Source organism: Natator depressus, chromosome 10, assembly GCF_965152275.1.
Source record: "Natator depressus isolate rNatDep1 chromosome 10, rNatDep2.hap1, whole genome shotgun sequence".
NCBI classification, from domain to species: Eukaryota; Metazoa; Chordata; order Testudines; family Cheloniidae; genus Natator; species Natator depressus.
In genome coordinates this window covers 33,147,080-33,161,499 of record NC_134243.1, presented here as the reverse complement: position 1 = coordinate 33,161,499, position 14,420 = coordinate 33,147,080, and the positions used below count along the sequence as shown (strand labels likewise).

The following is a 14,420-nucleotide window of genomic DNA, read 5'->3' as shown; positions in this document are numbered from 1 at the left end:
TTGAGGAAAGAGCGTTATACACGACTAAAACTGCTTGGTGGTAGCCCTGTCAAGATCTTCTCCAGCTCAGTAGGTTGACAAGCCTTGATTTTGTATGCCCAATTTAGCATTCTGTCCCCAAAGGCAGATGTGCATACAGCTGACAGTGATCTGTTGGCAAGTGTGATGTCATCAAAAGCCACATAGGAACATAGCAGTTACTATATTGCGTCAGATTCATGGTCCATCTAGTCCAGTATCATGTCTCCAACAGTGTCCTGCACCACACAGTACAGAGGAAAGTGCAAGAAATTTGCAGAAGGCAGATGTGGGATAATCCTCAATAATTAAATTGTGTTAAAATCAGAAACGTGGGGTTTGACGGGTTCCCCCCCGGGGTGCCACCTGGAACTGGGGTACCCCTGAGTCCTCTGACTCACCAGCCTGGGCTCCCTCCTACACTGTGCTGCCGTGACAAGTTGCAAAGCCCTCCAAGCTAGCACTTTCACCAGCATTCACGCAGGCAGGGATGCTCCCAGCTGTAGTTACATGCAGGCTGACCAGCCACCGCATTAACCAACAATAGAGAGGCTACAGCCAAAATAGCCACCAGCTTCCCAGCCTCGTACCCCAGAGCTGTACCATCGTGCCCTAGTCAAAATCCCAACTAATATCAATTCATTATCCAGTTCGCCTCCCCCTCAATGTGGAGAAGAAATGTAACAGCCTTTGCCCCTTGAGCTAACGTTTCCAAGCACTTCATTCAAAGTCACTATTTTAGATAAAGCAAAAACAAGTTTATTAACTACAGAAGATAGATGTTAAGTGATTATAAGTGATAACAAACAGATCAAAGCAGATTACCTAGCAAATAAACAAAAATGTAAAGTAAACTTAACATACTAGATAGATTGGATCTGAATTAGCAGTTCCTCACCCTGACTGCGGGGGTACAAGCAGGCTTGGAGATTCTTAGGGGACAAGCTGCATTTACTTTGCAGCTTGGGATCCCCACCCCCATTCCAAGTTCTTTTTCTTATTAGCTTCTCTCAGGTTCAGTTGTGGGGGAGTGAAGAACAACAGATGATGTCACTCCCTGTCTTATATAGCTGTCGCCTATGGTGGGACCCCTTTGTCCCAAACTTAGTTTGTGGAAAAAACACTTGGTGTCTAAGATGGAGTACAGAGACATGTGGTCTGGTCACATGCCCTTGCAGTGTTATAGCAGCCATTGCTTACAGGCTGGCCAAAACACCCAAGGAAGGTTAAGGTATTCCACAGTCCATTGTCTTTGATGATGGGCCATCAGCACCGTCTGACTTCTTCATTGTTGTACTTGAAAAGCTGGCTGTGGGTGTTTTCCAGAGTAAGCCCATTTGAAATACAGATCCCTAATCAATATTTATAACTTCAGATACAAAAATGATACGTGCATACAAATAGGATAATCATATTCAGCAAATCATAACTTTTCCAATAACACCTTGTACAAAATGCATCACAATTATGTCATTATTATATAATAATAATAATTAATAATATTACAAGGATGAATATGGGGTGTAGTGTCACGTGGGTTTTTGTATCCAAATTTTGTGTTACTATTAACTGTTATAACACTTTATATTCTTGTTATCCATTGTGACAGGGTCAGGCCAGATGGCTACAGAAGAGTGATAGAAGGCAGATATATTAGCCCCAGGTTAAGTAGGTCCCTTTTCCCTGGATAAGGTAACAGGGAAGGTTCCAGAACAATCAGGAACTTTCTGGAAACAATTAAGACAGACAGGCTGATTAGAACACCTGCAGCCAATCAAGAAGCTGCTAGAATCAATTAAGGCAGGCTAATCAGGGCACTTAGGTTTTAAAAAGGAGCTCACTCCAGTTTGTGGTGTTCATGCAAGGAGCTGGGAGCAGGAGACGCAAGAAGCTGAGAGTGAGAAGGCGTACTACTGGAAGACTGAGAAGTACAAGCATTATCAGACATCAGGAGGAAGGTCCTGTGGTGAAAATAAAGCAGGTGTTGGGAGGAGGCCATGGGGAAGTAGCCCAGGGAGTTGTAGCTGTCACGCAGCTGTTACAGGAGCCACTGTAGACAGCTGCAATCCACAGGGCCCTGGGCTGGAACCCGGAGTAGAGGGCGGGTCCGGGTTCCCTCCATCCCCCCAACTACCTACTTGATACTGGAGGAGTTGAACTGGACTGTGGGTTCCACCAGATGGGAAGGTCTCTGGCCTGTTCCCCGATCCACTAGGTGGATCAGCAGAGACTGCAGGGAATTGTTCTTCTTCCTTTTCCCCATGCTGGCCAGTGATGAGGCTAACTAAGTGAACGGTAGATTTGAACCACGAAAGTGGCCAAACTGCGGGCTGCCGTGAACCTCTGAGGCGAGCAAATCCGCCAATAAGAGCGGGACCAACCAAGGCAGCGGAGGAACTTTGTCACAACTGGTGTCAGGGGTGGGATTTGGTGTGCACAGCGTGGCAGAAGAGGAGGGTGTTGTTTTTAAAAAAGAAAAAAAGAAAGAAAAAAAAAGAGAAGTTTTATTTTTTTCCCACCACAATGGAGGAGGTAATGTGGGCACTGATACAAGCCACGGCTGCCCAGTAGGAGGCTACCCGTGTTCAGGCAGCTGCACAACAGGAGGCAGTGCGGCTGCAGCAAGAGACTAATTGCCTGCTGATGGACCAGGCTGTTCAAGATCGTGCTATGTTGCAGGAACTGGTAAACCAGGTAAAGGCCCTTACAGAGCTGAACCGCAGGCATGATGGGACGCAAATCATGCGGGCCAGCAATTGGCTGCAGAAAATGACACGAGAGGATGATGTAGAGGCGTACCTCCTGGCCTTTGAGAGGACAGCCCTGCGAGAGGCTTGGCCCCGAGAACAGTGGTCTGGTATCTTCGCCCCATTCCTGTGTGGGGAGGCCCAGAAGGCCTACTATGATTTGCCTGAAGAGGCTGCGGCAGACTATCCCCAGCTGAAAGCAGAGATCCTGGCCAGATCTGGGGTAACGACCGCAGTGCGGGCCCAGCGATATCATGAGTGGAGGTACCAGGAAAACAAAACCCCGCGGTCCCAATTATATGACCTCATCCATCTCGCACAAAAGTGGTTACGAACTGAGTCCCGGAGTCCAGAGAAGATACTAGAGGTTCTGGTCATCGACCGGTACATGGGAGGACTACCGCCAGACCTTCGTGCCTGGTTAAGCCAGAACGAACCCTCCACCTATGACGAGGTTGTTGCACTGGTAGAGAGGCGAAGGACAGCAAGGGAGCTGACCCGACCAGTTAAGGAAAAGGCACCCCGGGGTTAAACTAGCATCATCAAACCCCAGAGCTCAGGCAGCTGGGCTGCCAGGAGGGCCCAGGTGGAAAAAGAGAGGGGCTGAAAGCCCACCAGAGGCCACAACAAGTCTGAGCACTGAAGAGGAAGAGGATCGTGATGTTAGACTGCCCAAACCAAGAGACTGGGGAATGCCTAGGGCTCCATACAGATATTATGCCTGCAGGGAGTGGGGACACATAGCTGCACAGTGTCCCAATGCCGAGGAGCATATGCAGTGTAACTTGGGGAACTGGGCAGACCTATACTCCCTCATCCACCTTGTGGGGGTCTCTCTAACCCCACATATGTACACCAGACCAGTGAAGCTAAATAGGGTAGAGACCATGGCACTGGTTGATGCAGGGAGTGCTGTCACACTTATCTCAGGGAAGTTCGTAAAGTGTAGTCACCTGCTACAGGCTAAACATACAGGGATAACATGCTTCCATGGGACAGTTAGTTATGACCCCACCATCCCAGTAAAAATTGAGATCCAAGGGAACGCTACTGAGGTAGCAGCAGGTGTAGTCCCTAAACTTCCATACCCGGTGCTCATAGGGGTGTAGGGTTTGGAGACTTACTCCCAGTAGGAGGATTGGAGAAAGAGGGGACCCCTGAAGTTAGTGAGGCATCCACAGTAGACTGTCAATCCCCAGTCTTCTCTGAAATATCCTCAGATTTGTTTTCCTTCCCAGGCAGGGTAGAAAGACGAAAAGGGAAAGAAGGGCAGCTAAGGCCTTGGGAACCCGAATACTTACCCAAAGCCAGAGGGTCACTCTCGTAGATAGGCAGACCCAAGCAACTGAACAGGAGGGAGAAGCACCCGAGTCTGACCCTCACCCTAAAGCCTCTGAACCAGTAGAGGCAACAGAGACAGGCCCCCTAGAACTCGGGCAGATTAGCCCCGGGAGAGGAAATTTTGGATGGGACCAGGCTGAAGACCCAAGGTACAACAACATTAGGAAGGAGGTGATAGAAATAGATGGGGTTCAAAACCCAGGGACAAGGACACTACTTCATAATGAAGAAGGATCTCTTATACTGGGTTGCACCAGTACAGGGACAGAAGGTACAGCAGATCCTAGTACCTCAAAAACACCAGAACACTGTATTAAGTCTTGCCCATAGTCATCTTTTTGGGGGGCATTTGGGGGCAGAGAAGACCCTGGCATGGGTCCTATGACGGTTCTTCTGGCCCAGAGTACATGAAGTACAGAGGTACTGTGCGTCCTGCCCAGAGTGCAGCTGCACAGTCCCTGTCCCCTCTTGAGGGCACCTTTAGTACCCCTTCCCATCATAGAGGTCCCCTTTGAGCGAATAGCCATGGACCTGGTGGGATCCCTGGAGGAAGCAGCGCGGGGCCACCAGTACATACTTGTTGTTTTGGACTATGCTACTTGCTACCCAGAAGCTGTCCCCTGCAGAACACGGCCTCTAAAATGATAGCCAAAGAGCTGGTGGGGAACTTTGCCAAGTGGGGCTACCAAAGGGGATATTAACAGACCGAGGAACCCCATTTATGTCAAAGCTACACTGCTCCATATACATACCCTGAGGACTTCGGTCTATCATACACAGAGCGATGGGCTGGTAGAAAGGTTTAATTGAACCCTCAAGGCTATGTTAAGGAAGGTGGTAAGTCAGGATGGGAAGGAATGGGACATCCTACTACCTTACCTTATATTCGCCATCCGGGAGGTACCTCAGCAACTTTGAGTTGTTATACGGGCGCCAGCCCCATGGCATACTAGATATCACAAAAGAAATCTGGGAAGAGGAACCCAATGAGGGGAGAAATACAATTGACCATGTGTTGCAGATGCGAGACCGGATAGCCCGAGTCACCCCTATTGTACGGGAACATTTGGAAAAGGCGCAGGAGGCCCAGTGAATCCATTACAATCGCCAGGCAAAAGTCTGACAGTTCCAACCAGGGGATCGGGTGATAGTGTTGGTACCCACGGCAGAAAGCAAGCTTTTGGCCCAATGGCAGGGGCCCTATGAGGTGGTTGAACCCATGGGGGAAGTAACCTACAAGGTGTGGCAGCCAGGACGCCGGAAACAAGAACAGATTTATCACATTAACTTCTTGAAACCTTGGCACCAGCGAGAGGCATGTGTAGTGGCCCAAGAGGCCCTGATCCAGGGAAATAACCTACATGTGCAGATCAGGATATCCCCTGATCTGACACCGAGCCAGAATAAGGAGGTAACTGAGATGATCAACCGGTACCAGGACGTGTTTTCAACCAAGCTAGGCCGGACCACCGAAGCATATCACCACATTGTCACAGACCCTGGGGCAAAGGTAACTTTAAGGCCCTACCGGGTCCCCGTGGCAAAAAGGGAGGAGATCAAGGCAGAGGTAAAAAGGATGTTGGAACTGGAAGTCATAGAAGAGTCCCACAGTCAGTGGTCGAGCCCGATTGTGTTGGTGCCCAAACCCAATTGCACCACTAGGTTTTGTAATGACTTTCACCAGCTGAACGAGATATCCAAATTTGATGCATACCCCATACCCCGTATTGATGAGTTAGTTGTCTGCCTGGGCAATGCCCGATTTTTGACCACCCTTGATTTAACAAAGGGATACTGGCAGATTCCCCTTGCCAAAGAGGCAAAAGAAAAGACGGCATTCCCGACACCAGAGGGTCTGTTTCAATATACTGTTCTTCCTTTTGGACTGCATGGGGCACCTTCCAGCGTCTTATGGACAAGCTCCTGCAGACCCATACCAGTTATGCATCTGCGTACGTAGATGATGTGATTATTCACACCCCCAACTGGGAGACCCACTTGGAAAAGGTGGAAGCGGTACTGGGCACACTAAGACGGGGCTGGCCTCACAGCCAACCCAGCCAAGTGTGCTATAGGGCTAGCTGAGGCTAAATACCTTGGGTACATTGTAGGAAGGGGCATGGTCAAGCCCCAACTAAACAAACTAGAGGCTATCCAAAATTGACCCCGGCCGAATCGGAAAAAGCAAATCTGGGCATTCCTGGGTGTGGTGGGTACTACCGGCAAGTTATTCCCCATTTTGCTACCAGAGCGAGTCCCCTGACAGACCTGATAAAAGCCCGAGGTCCGGACATGGTGAAGTGGACTGACGCTGCAGAGAATGCATTCGTGGATCTCCGGACAGCCCTCTGCAGTAACCCTGTGCTTATAGCCCCAGACTTCAACAAAGAATTCATTTTACAAACAGATGCATCTGAAGTAGGATTGGGAGCTGTCGTATCGCAGATGGTCGGAGACGAAGAACACCCAATCCTCTACTTCAGCAGGAAACTCCTCCCAAGAGAGCAGAAGTATGCCATTGTTGAGCAAGAGTGCCTTGCTGTGAAATGGGCCATGGAAACACTATGTTATTACCTGCTGGGACGCCGGTTTACTCTTGTGACCGACTATGCACCCCTCCAGTGGATGCAGCAAAATAAAGAGAAGAACACAAGGGTGACCAGATGGTTTCTGTCCCTACAACCTTTCCAATTCACCATACAACACCGGGCTGGAAGCCACCATGGCAATGCAGATGGCTTGTCACGGGTACACTGCTAGAATCAATTAAGATAGGCAGGCTAATCAGGGCACCTGGGTTTTAAAAAGGAGCTCACTCCAGTTTGTGGTGTGCGTGCAAGGACCTGGGAGCAGGAGGCGCAAGAAGCTGAGAGTGAGAAGGAGTACTACTGGAAGACCGAGAAGTTACAAGCATTATCAAACTTCAGTAGGAAGGTCCTCTGGTGAGAATAAAGCAGGTGTTGGGAGGAGGCCATGGGGAAGTAGCTCAGAGAGTTGTAGCTGTCATGCAGCTGTTACAGGAGCCACTGTAGACAGCTGCAATCCACAGGGCCCTGGGCTGGAACCCGGAGTAGAGGGTGGGCCCGGGTTCCCTCCATCCCCCCAACTCCCTACTTGATACCGGAGGAGCTGAACTGGACTGTGGGTTCCACCAGATGGGAAGGTCTCTGGCCTGTTCCCCGATCCACTAGGTGGATCAGCAGAGACTGCAGGGAATTGTTCTTCTTCCTTTTCCCCATGCTGGCCAGTGATGAGGCAAACTGAGTGAACGGCAGATTTGAGCCACGAAAGTGGCCAAACTGCAGGCTGCCGTGAACCTCTGAGGTGAGCAAATCCGCCAATAAGTGCAGGACCCACCAAGGCAGAGGAGGAACTTTGTCACACCATATAAATATCCAATCCTTCCTGGAACCTTGTTTAAATTTATGACCTCAATGGCATCCTGTGGCAATGAATTCCATAGTCTAATTGCAAAGAATTGTAGAAATATGGGGCTGGAAAGGACCTTGCGAGGTCATCTAGTCCAGCCTCCTGCACTGAGGCAGGACAATGTATACCTAAGCCATCCCTGACAGGTGTTTGTCTGTAGTGTTCTTAAAAACCTGAAATGACAGGGATTCCATAACCTCCCTTGGAAGCCTATGCAAGTGTGTAACTATCCTTATTGTTAGAAAGTTGTTCTTAATATCTAATCTAAATCTCCCTTGCTTCAGATTAAGCCAATTATTTTTTGTCCTATCTTCAATGGACATGAAGAAAAAGTAATCATTGTTCTCTTTTTTTTAAGGCCCTTAACATATTTAAAGAGTGTTATCAGGTCTCCCCACAGTCTTCAAGACTAAACATGCTCCGTTTTTTTAACCTTTCCTCATAGATCAAATTTTCTAAATCTTTCATTGTTTTTGTTGCTCTCCTCTGGACGCTCTCCAATTTATCGTTATGTTTGTTAAAGTATGAATACCCAGAACTTGATACAGTACTTCAACTGAGGCCTTACCAATGCTGAGTAGAACAGGACGATTACCTCCCATGTCTTACGTACAAAGTTCCTGTTAGTAAACCCTAGAATGATACTAGCTTTTTTTTGCAATTGGATCACACTGTTGGCTCGTATTCTCTTTGTGATCCACTATAATACCGAGGCCTTTTTCAGCAGTACTACCACCTAGACAGTTATTCTCAATTTTGTACCTGTGCGTTTGATTTACTTTCCCCCCTAAGTGTGGTACTTTGCTCTTGTCTTTATTGAATTTAAACTTGTTGATTTCAGACCACTTCTGCAATTTGTCAAGTTTGGTGGTTAGGATTAGAATTCAAAAGTGCTTGCAACCTCTCCCACTTGGTATCATCAACAAATTTTATAAACCTACTCTCCACTACATTATCCAAGTCATTAATTAAAATATTGAATAGTACTAGTCCATGGACTGACCCTTTTCGGATCCTGCTATGTATGTCCATTCAATTTGACAGTGAACCATTGATAATAGCTCTTTGAGTATGGTATCTCAACCAGTTTTGCACCCATCTTATAGTAATTTCATCTAGATCACATTTCCCTGATTTGCTTATGAGAATATCATGTGGGCCTGTGTCAAAAGCCTTACTAAAATCAAGATATGTCATGTCTACAGCTTCCACCCATCTGCAAGGCCAGTAACCAGAATGAATGATCTATTCCTTGTTTTCCTTTTTTAAAGATAGGTACTATGTTTGCCTTTCTCCTGTCCTCTGGGACCTCACTCATCCTTCATGAGTTCTCAAAGATAATCACTAATGATTCCGAGATTGTTTCAACTTAAGTACCTGGGGTGCATTTCATCAGAACTTGCTGACTTGAATACAGCTAAATATTCTTTAACTTGTTCTTTCCCTATTTTGGCTTGTTTTCCTTCCCCTTTATTAATATTAATTGGGTTGAGTATTCTGAAGCAAAAATAGGAATTAAACACCTCAGCCTTGTTGATATCATCACTAATTAGCTCTCTTTCCCTGCTAAATAGAGGACCTATGCTTTCCTTCATCTTTCTCCTGCTCTTAATGTATTTATAGAACATCATCTTATTGCTTTTTTTGGTCCCTTGCTAGGAGTAACTCATTTTGTGCCTTAGCCTCTCTGATTTTGTTCCTACCTACTTGTGCAATTCTTTTGTACTCCTCCTTAGCAATTTATCATGTTTCCACTTTTTGTGGGCATCCTTTTTTATTTCCATCTCCTGACGGAACTATATTGGCTTCTTACAATTCTTCCTATCTTTCCTTGTCATCAGGATAGTTTGATGTTGTGCCTTTAATATTGCATATTAAAAAAAAGTGAAAAAGTATTTCCTTTCATCAGTTCTGAATTATCTGCTTTTAAGTTTTGTTGAATGCCCCCTTGTTCTTGTGCTGGGATAGATAAGACTTCTAATCTCATATCTCCTCTCTACTTTTCATTATTTTGTATCCTTTTATCATGTTCTCCCTCCCCTCATTTATCTCCTCTCTTGAGGTAAACAATCCTTTTTTTTTTTTTCCAATCTACACATTAAGGTAGTGGTAGGCAACCTGCGGCCCATCAGGGTAATCTGATTGCGGGCCGCGAGACATTTTGGTGACTCTGACCGTCCGCAGGCACGGCCCCCCACAGCTCCCAGTGGCCACAGTTCGCTGTTATCGGCCAGTGAGGGCTGCAGGGGGCCGTGCCTGCGGACGGTCAACATCAACAAAATGTCTCCTGGCCTGTAATCAGATTACCCTGATGGGTGCATGCGGCCCGCGGGCTGCAGGTTGCCCAGCACTACATTAAGGCCGTGAGCTGTTCATAATGATGCCCAGATCCTTTACCTATGCAGATACAGTTATTTAGAACCCTGGAAGGTGTAAGTGTAGTTCAGAGTTTTATCATACAAATGTGTATTGCTTTGCATTTATCAACATTGATCTGAATCTGTCATCCTGTTATCCATTCACCTAGTTTGGTTAGGTCTCTCTGAAGTTCCTCACAGTCTTTTCTGGACTTTACTAACCTAAATAACTTTGTGTCATCTGCAAATGTTTCTGCCTCACTGGTCACTCCCTTTTCCATACTATTGTTAAATATATTAAACAACACTGGACCTAGTGTGAAACAATGGGGGGAGGCACCCCATTGATAACCTTTTGCAATGATGAAAATCGACCATTTGTTTCCTGTCTCTTTTTGGTCCAGGACAGTATTTTGCCTTTCACCTCATGACTGCATTGTTTCTTTAGTAGCCTCTTGTGAGGGACCTTTTCTAAATTCTTTTGAAAGTTTAAATGAATTATGTCAATTGTTTCTCATTTATCTGCTATTTTATTGACCTGTTCAAAAACTGTGATACATTAGTGAAACATGATTTTCCTTTGCAGAAACTGAGCTGTTTAGAGCCTATCATATCATGATTTTCCAGATGCTCTTATTCTATTTTTAATTATTGTTTCAATACTGAGTGGGAGGATGAAGCCAGAGAGAGGAGGGAGGCCATGAGGAAGCGGGGGAGAGGGAATGGTGACTAATCAGTATCCCTGTTTATACAGGATTTCAGCATAATCCAGTTGCTTTCCTGTTGAAGCCTTGACTTTTATATTTTCTTATTTTTGTGATTTTTTTTAAACTGTATAGTCTTAACATTGCACTAACAGTTATTTGGCATGTAATTCACAGCACAGATGGCAAAAATGCAGTCCAACACAATATTTCTAATATGTTCCATTGGAGAGTATCCTGTTTATTATCTGTATTCCACCTGCAAGTCCCCTGTCATGCTGCTGATCCAGAGTCCACATTAGAGGCAAGGAGTCCTTTAAGAAAAGGCCACTGAGTAGAGAGCCACTTGCACTAACTTATAGGTGACATATGAATACATATTTAACTTTATTGTAGTGTGAAGATGACATACAATACTGTACAGTATATACAGAGTTTTAAATTGTGGACTATGACTTCTACACCAACCAAAACAGGATTTTTAATGTCCTTTGTGACAGCTTTGGGGCAGTTCTTTGGATGGAGCCAGACTCCACACAACACAGATTGAGACGGGGGTGAGTGGAGTGCAAAGTTTACCGTTGAACTCTCCCAGTCCCAGGGCTGTTGTGTGCAGTCGGTTCCCCAACATAGATTAGAGCAGCCTGAGGGTTGCTTTTACTTATGCTGGCTACAATAACAGCCCTAACGAGCTGAAACTACAACCAAGGATTGTTATGGTTTTAGGTTATCCCAGCCTTGGCCTTTGTACTAGCAGCCCAGGTAGGTGGCAGTGTCTATTTGTATCATTGCATGAGGTGGTAGGGCTTTCTACAGAAGCAGGATGTACTAGCACAAAGTAGCTACACCACACTGGAGAATCTGGTTCTGAATGTGCATGGCATGTCTCATTTGTATAAATATGCTACTACCATACATTATAAATTAATTCACAGGAATTAAACACAGTGCATAATAACCTATTATACTCAGTATTTCAGGTAAATATTACCCATAAAACTCTTAAGTAAGAAGAACATCTGGGATTGTTCACTGGCATTCCCCTTTCTGCTCATTGTTTTCAGTTCTGCTGTTTAGTTTTCACTTAACCACACAGCAGTTATTCACAATAGCATTTTGTGGCCTTACGCAGTATCCAGCTAAAGTTGCAGTATGGTTGGACATCCTATCATGCAATTCTTATTGAAAGGGAATCTTGGAATATGGACAGTTTTGAGAGTCTACTTGTGGCAGTGAAAATGAGTCTGTTGTGAAATACATAATGTTCTGATGATATCTGAATATTTCTGTTTTCAATTTTTTGTCTTCTTGCAGACGTGTCCTTCATGTAGTGTTACATTTGCTCCCAACAGTGATGTCAGTATAGAGGAAGGAGCTATCCAAAATGGCTGTCAGGAGGAACATAAAAACAATACCAAGGTAACTTAAGCTTTCTCACTCCTGACTCCCCTACATCAGTTTTAATAGCCTCATTTTTGTACTGGGTTCCTCCTCGCTTCAATATAACTGGCAAGCAGCAGAGCCAATTTCAGAATTTTTGGGCACCAAATTCTAGTCATTCTGGCCAAGGTTTTCAAAAGTGACTAGTCATTGTGCATGCCTCAATTTTTTTAGTGCCCAACTTGACACTTTAGAGGACATGATTTTCAGAAATTGCTGAGCACCTGACCTCTGAATGTCTGACTCCTTCAAAATATCTCAAGTTGGAAACCCAAAAACTGATGCAGTCAAAATCACTTTTATTAAAATATTTCAACCTATGATGTTCTCTTCTTAGTTACACCTTTGCCTCAAATAATAGCTAGGCACAGCAGAAGCACTGTTGTATTTATTTGGATGAAATATATGACCCAAAGAGTTAACATAACCCAGTCACTCTCCAATATTAAACAGTGTTAAATAAGGGCTGGGTTTTGTATACAGAGAACTCTGCCTGCTTAGTACCATGGCATTAAGAAACTCAAGTTTTGCATGGTCTCTTTGGCCTCCCCTCGCTGGATCCAACAGACTGGTATGCCGCCCTCAACTTGAAGGATGCGTATTTTCATATTGCAATTACTCAGCCCCACAAAAAGTACCTCAGGTTTCTGGTGAGCAGTACCCACTACCAATTCACAGTCCTTCTGTTCAGCCTGTTAGCAGCACCTCGAGTCTTCACCAAGTGCATGGCAGTCGTCGCCACGTTCCTGCGCAGGCACTAGGTACAGGTGTTTCCGTATCTCGATGACTGGCTGATCAAGGGCCACTCAAGGACCCAAGTGGAAGCTCAAGTCAGATCATCAGAGTCACCTTCAACAACCTGGGTCTCCTTCTAAACGAAGCAAAATCAACTCTGTCCCCTGTCCAGAGGATAGAGTCTATAGAGGCAGTACTGTGGACTCGACCCAAGCCACGTAATACCTACCGGAAGCAAGATTTCAGGCCCTGACAGAAATCATTCGAGGCATCAGACAGTTTCCCACCACCACAGCAAGGAACTGCCTGAAGCTTCTCGGTCACGTGGCTGCCTGTACCTACATGGTGCAGCATGCCAGACTCAGGCTTCGACCCCTTCAGTCGTGGCTGCGTCAGTGTATCACCCAGCCCGGGACAGCTTGGACAGGATTGTGACCTTTTCTTGCCCGGTACTCAACTCCCTCCTGTGTTGGCTCGACCCTCAGGAGGTGTGCTCAGGGGTCCCCTTCATCAGTCCACAGCCATCTCTCTCGCTAGTGACGGATGCATCAGACTTGGGCTGGGGAGCTCATCTGGGAGACTGTAAGCCCCAAGGTCTCTGGTTTCACGCAGACCTGGTTCTCCACATCAACATCAGAGAGTTGAAAGTGGTGCTGTGGGACTTCTGTGTGGAACATTCAATACACCTGCAAGCGGGCTGCTCGGTGTTTGCTAACCCTATGGTCATCCGATTTCTAAAAGGACTTGACAGACTGTACCCTCACGTCTGTCAGCCTGTCCCCACCTGGGACCTCAACCTGGTCATCTCTAGGCTCATGGGACCACCCTTTGGACCATTGGCGACATGCTCCCTGCTCTACCTCTCTTACAAGGTGGCGTTTCTAGTAGCGATAACCTTGGCCAGGAGGGTGTCTGAGCTCAAGGCCCTAACATCAGACCCTCCCTACACCATGTTCTATAAGGACAAGGTTCAGCTCAGGCTTCACCCTGCTTTCCTTCCAAAGGTTGTGTCACAGTTTCGCATCAACCAGGACATCTTTCTCCTGGTATTCTACCCTAAGCTGCACTCCACTGGCAGGGGGCAGAGACTTCACTCACTGGATGTCCACAGGGTGCTAGCCTTTTACATAGAGACAATGAAGCCGTTCAGAAAATCGGTGCAGTTATTCATGGCAGTGACGGACAGAATGAAAAGTCTGCCTGTGTCATCACAACACATTTTGTCATGGATCATGTCCTGCATTCACGAGTGCTACAACCTGATGGGGGTTACCGCACCCCCAATCACTGTGCACTCTACCAGGGTGCAGGCTTCATCAGCAGTATTCCTGGTGCAGGTCCCCACTCAGGAAATCTGCAGAGCAGCGACGTGGTCCTCCATCCACACTTTCACCACGCACTGCGCGATTAACCAGCAGGCCAAAGACGATGTGGCCTTTGGACCAGCAGTGCTCCAATCAGTGGAAGACTCCGACTTCACCTCCTGAACTTAGGCTTGTGAGTCACCTGACTGGAATTGACATGAACAAGCACTCGAAGAAAAAATTATTACTCACCTTCTTGTAACTGTTGTTCTTCGAGATGTATTGTTCATGTCCATTCCAAGACCTACCCTCCTACCCCTCTGTCGGAGTTGCCAGCAAGAAGGA

At 46.3% G+C, this 14,420-nt stretch overlaps 1 protein-coding gene across 4 annotated transcripts in view; it reads left to right on the top strand.

Moving 5' to 3' along the window:
* The window catches only part of ADCY9 (adenylate cyclase 9), a 193,103-nt gene that overhangs the window by 107,516 nt on the left and 71,167 nt on the right, over positions 1 to 14,420 (top strand). For all 4 annotated transcript variants that reach the window (XM_074965688.1, XM_074965686.1, XM_074965687.1 and 1 more), the window contains exon 3: positions 11,911 to 12,015. In XM_074965688.1, coding sequence (XP_074821789.1) covers positions 11,911 to 12,015 — 105 coding nt within the window. The remainder of the gene's footprint in view (positions 1 to 11,910; positions 12,016 to 14,420) is intronic.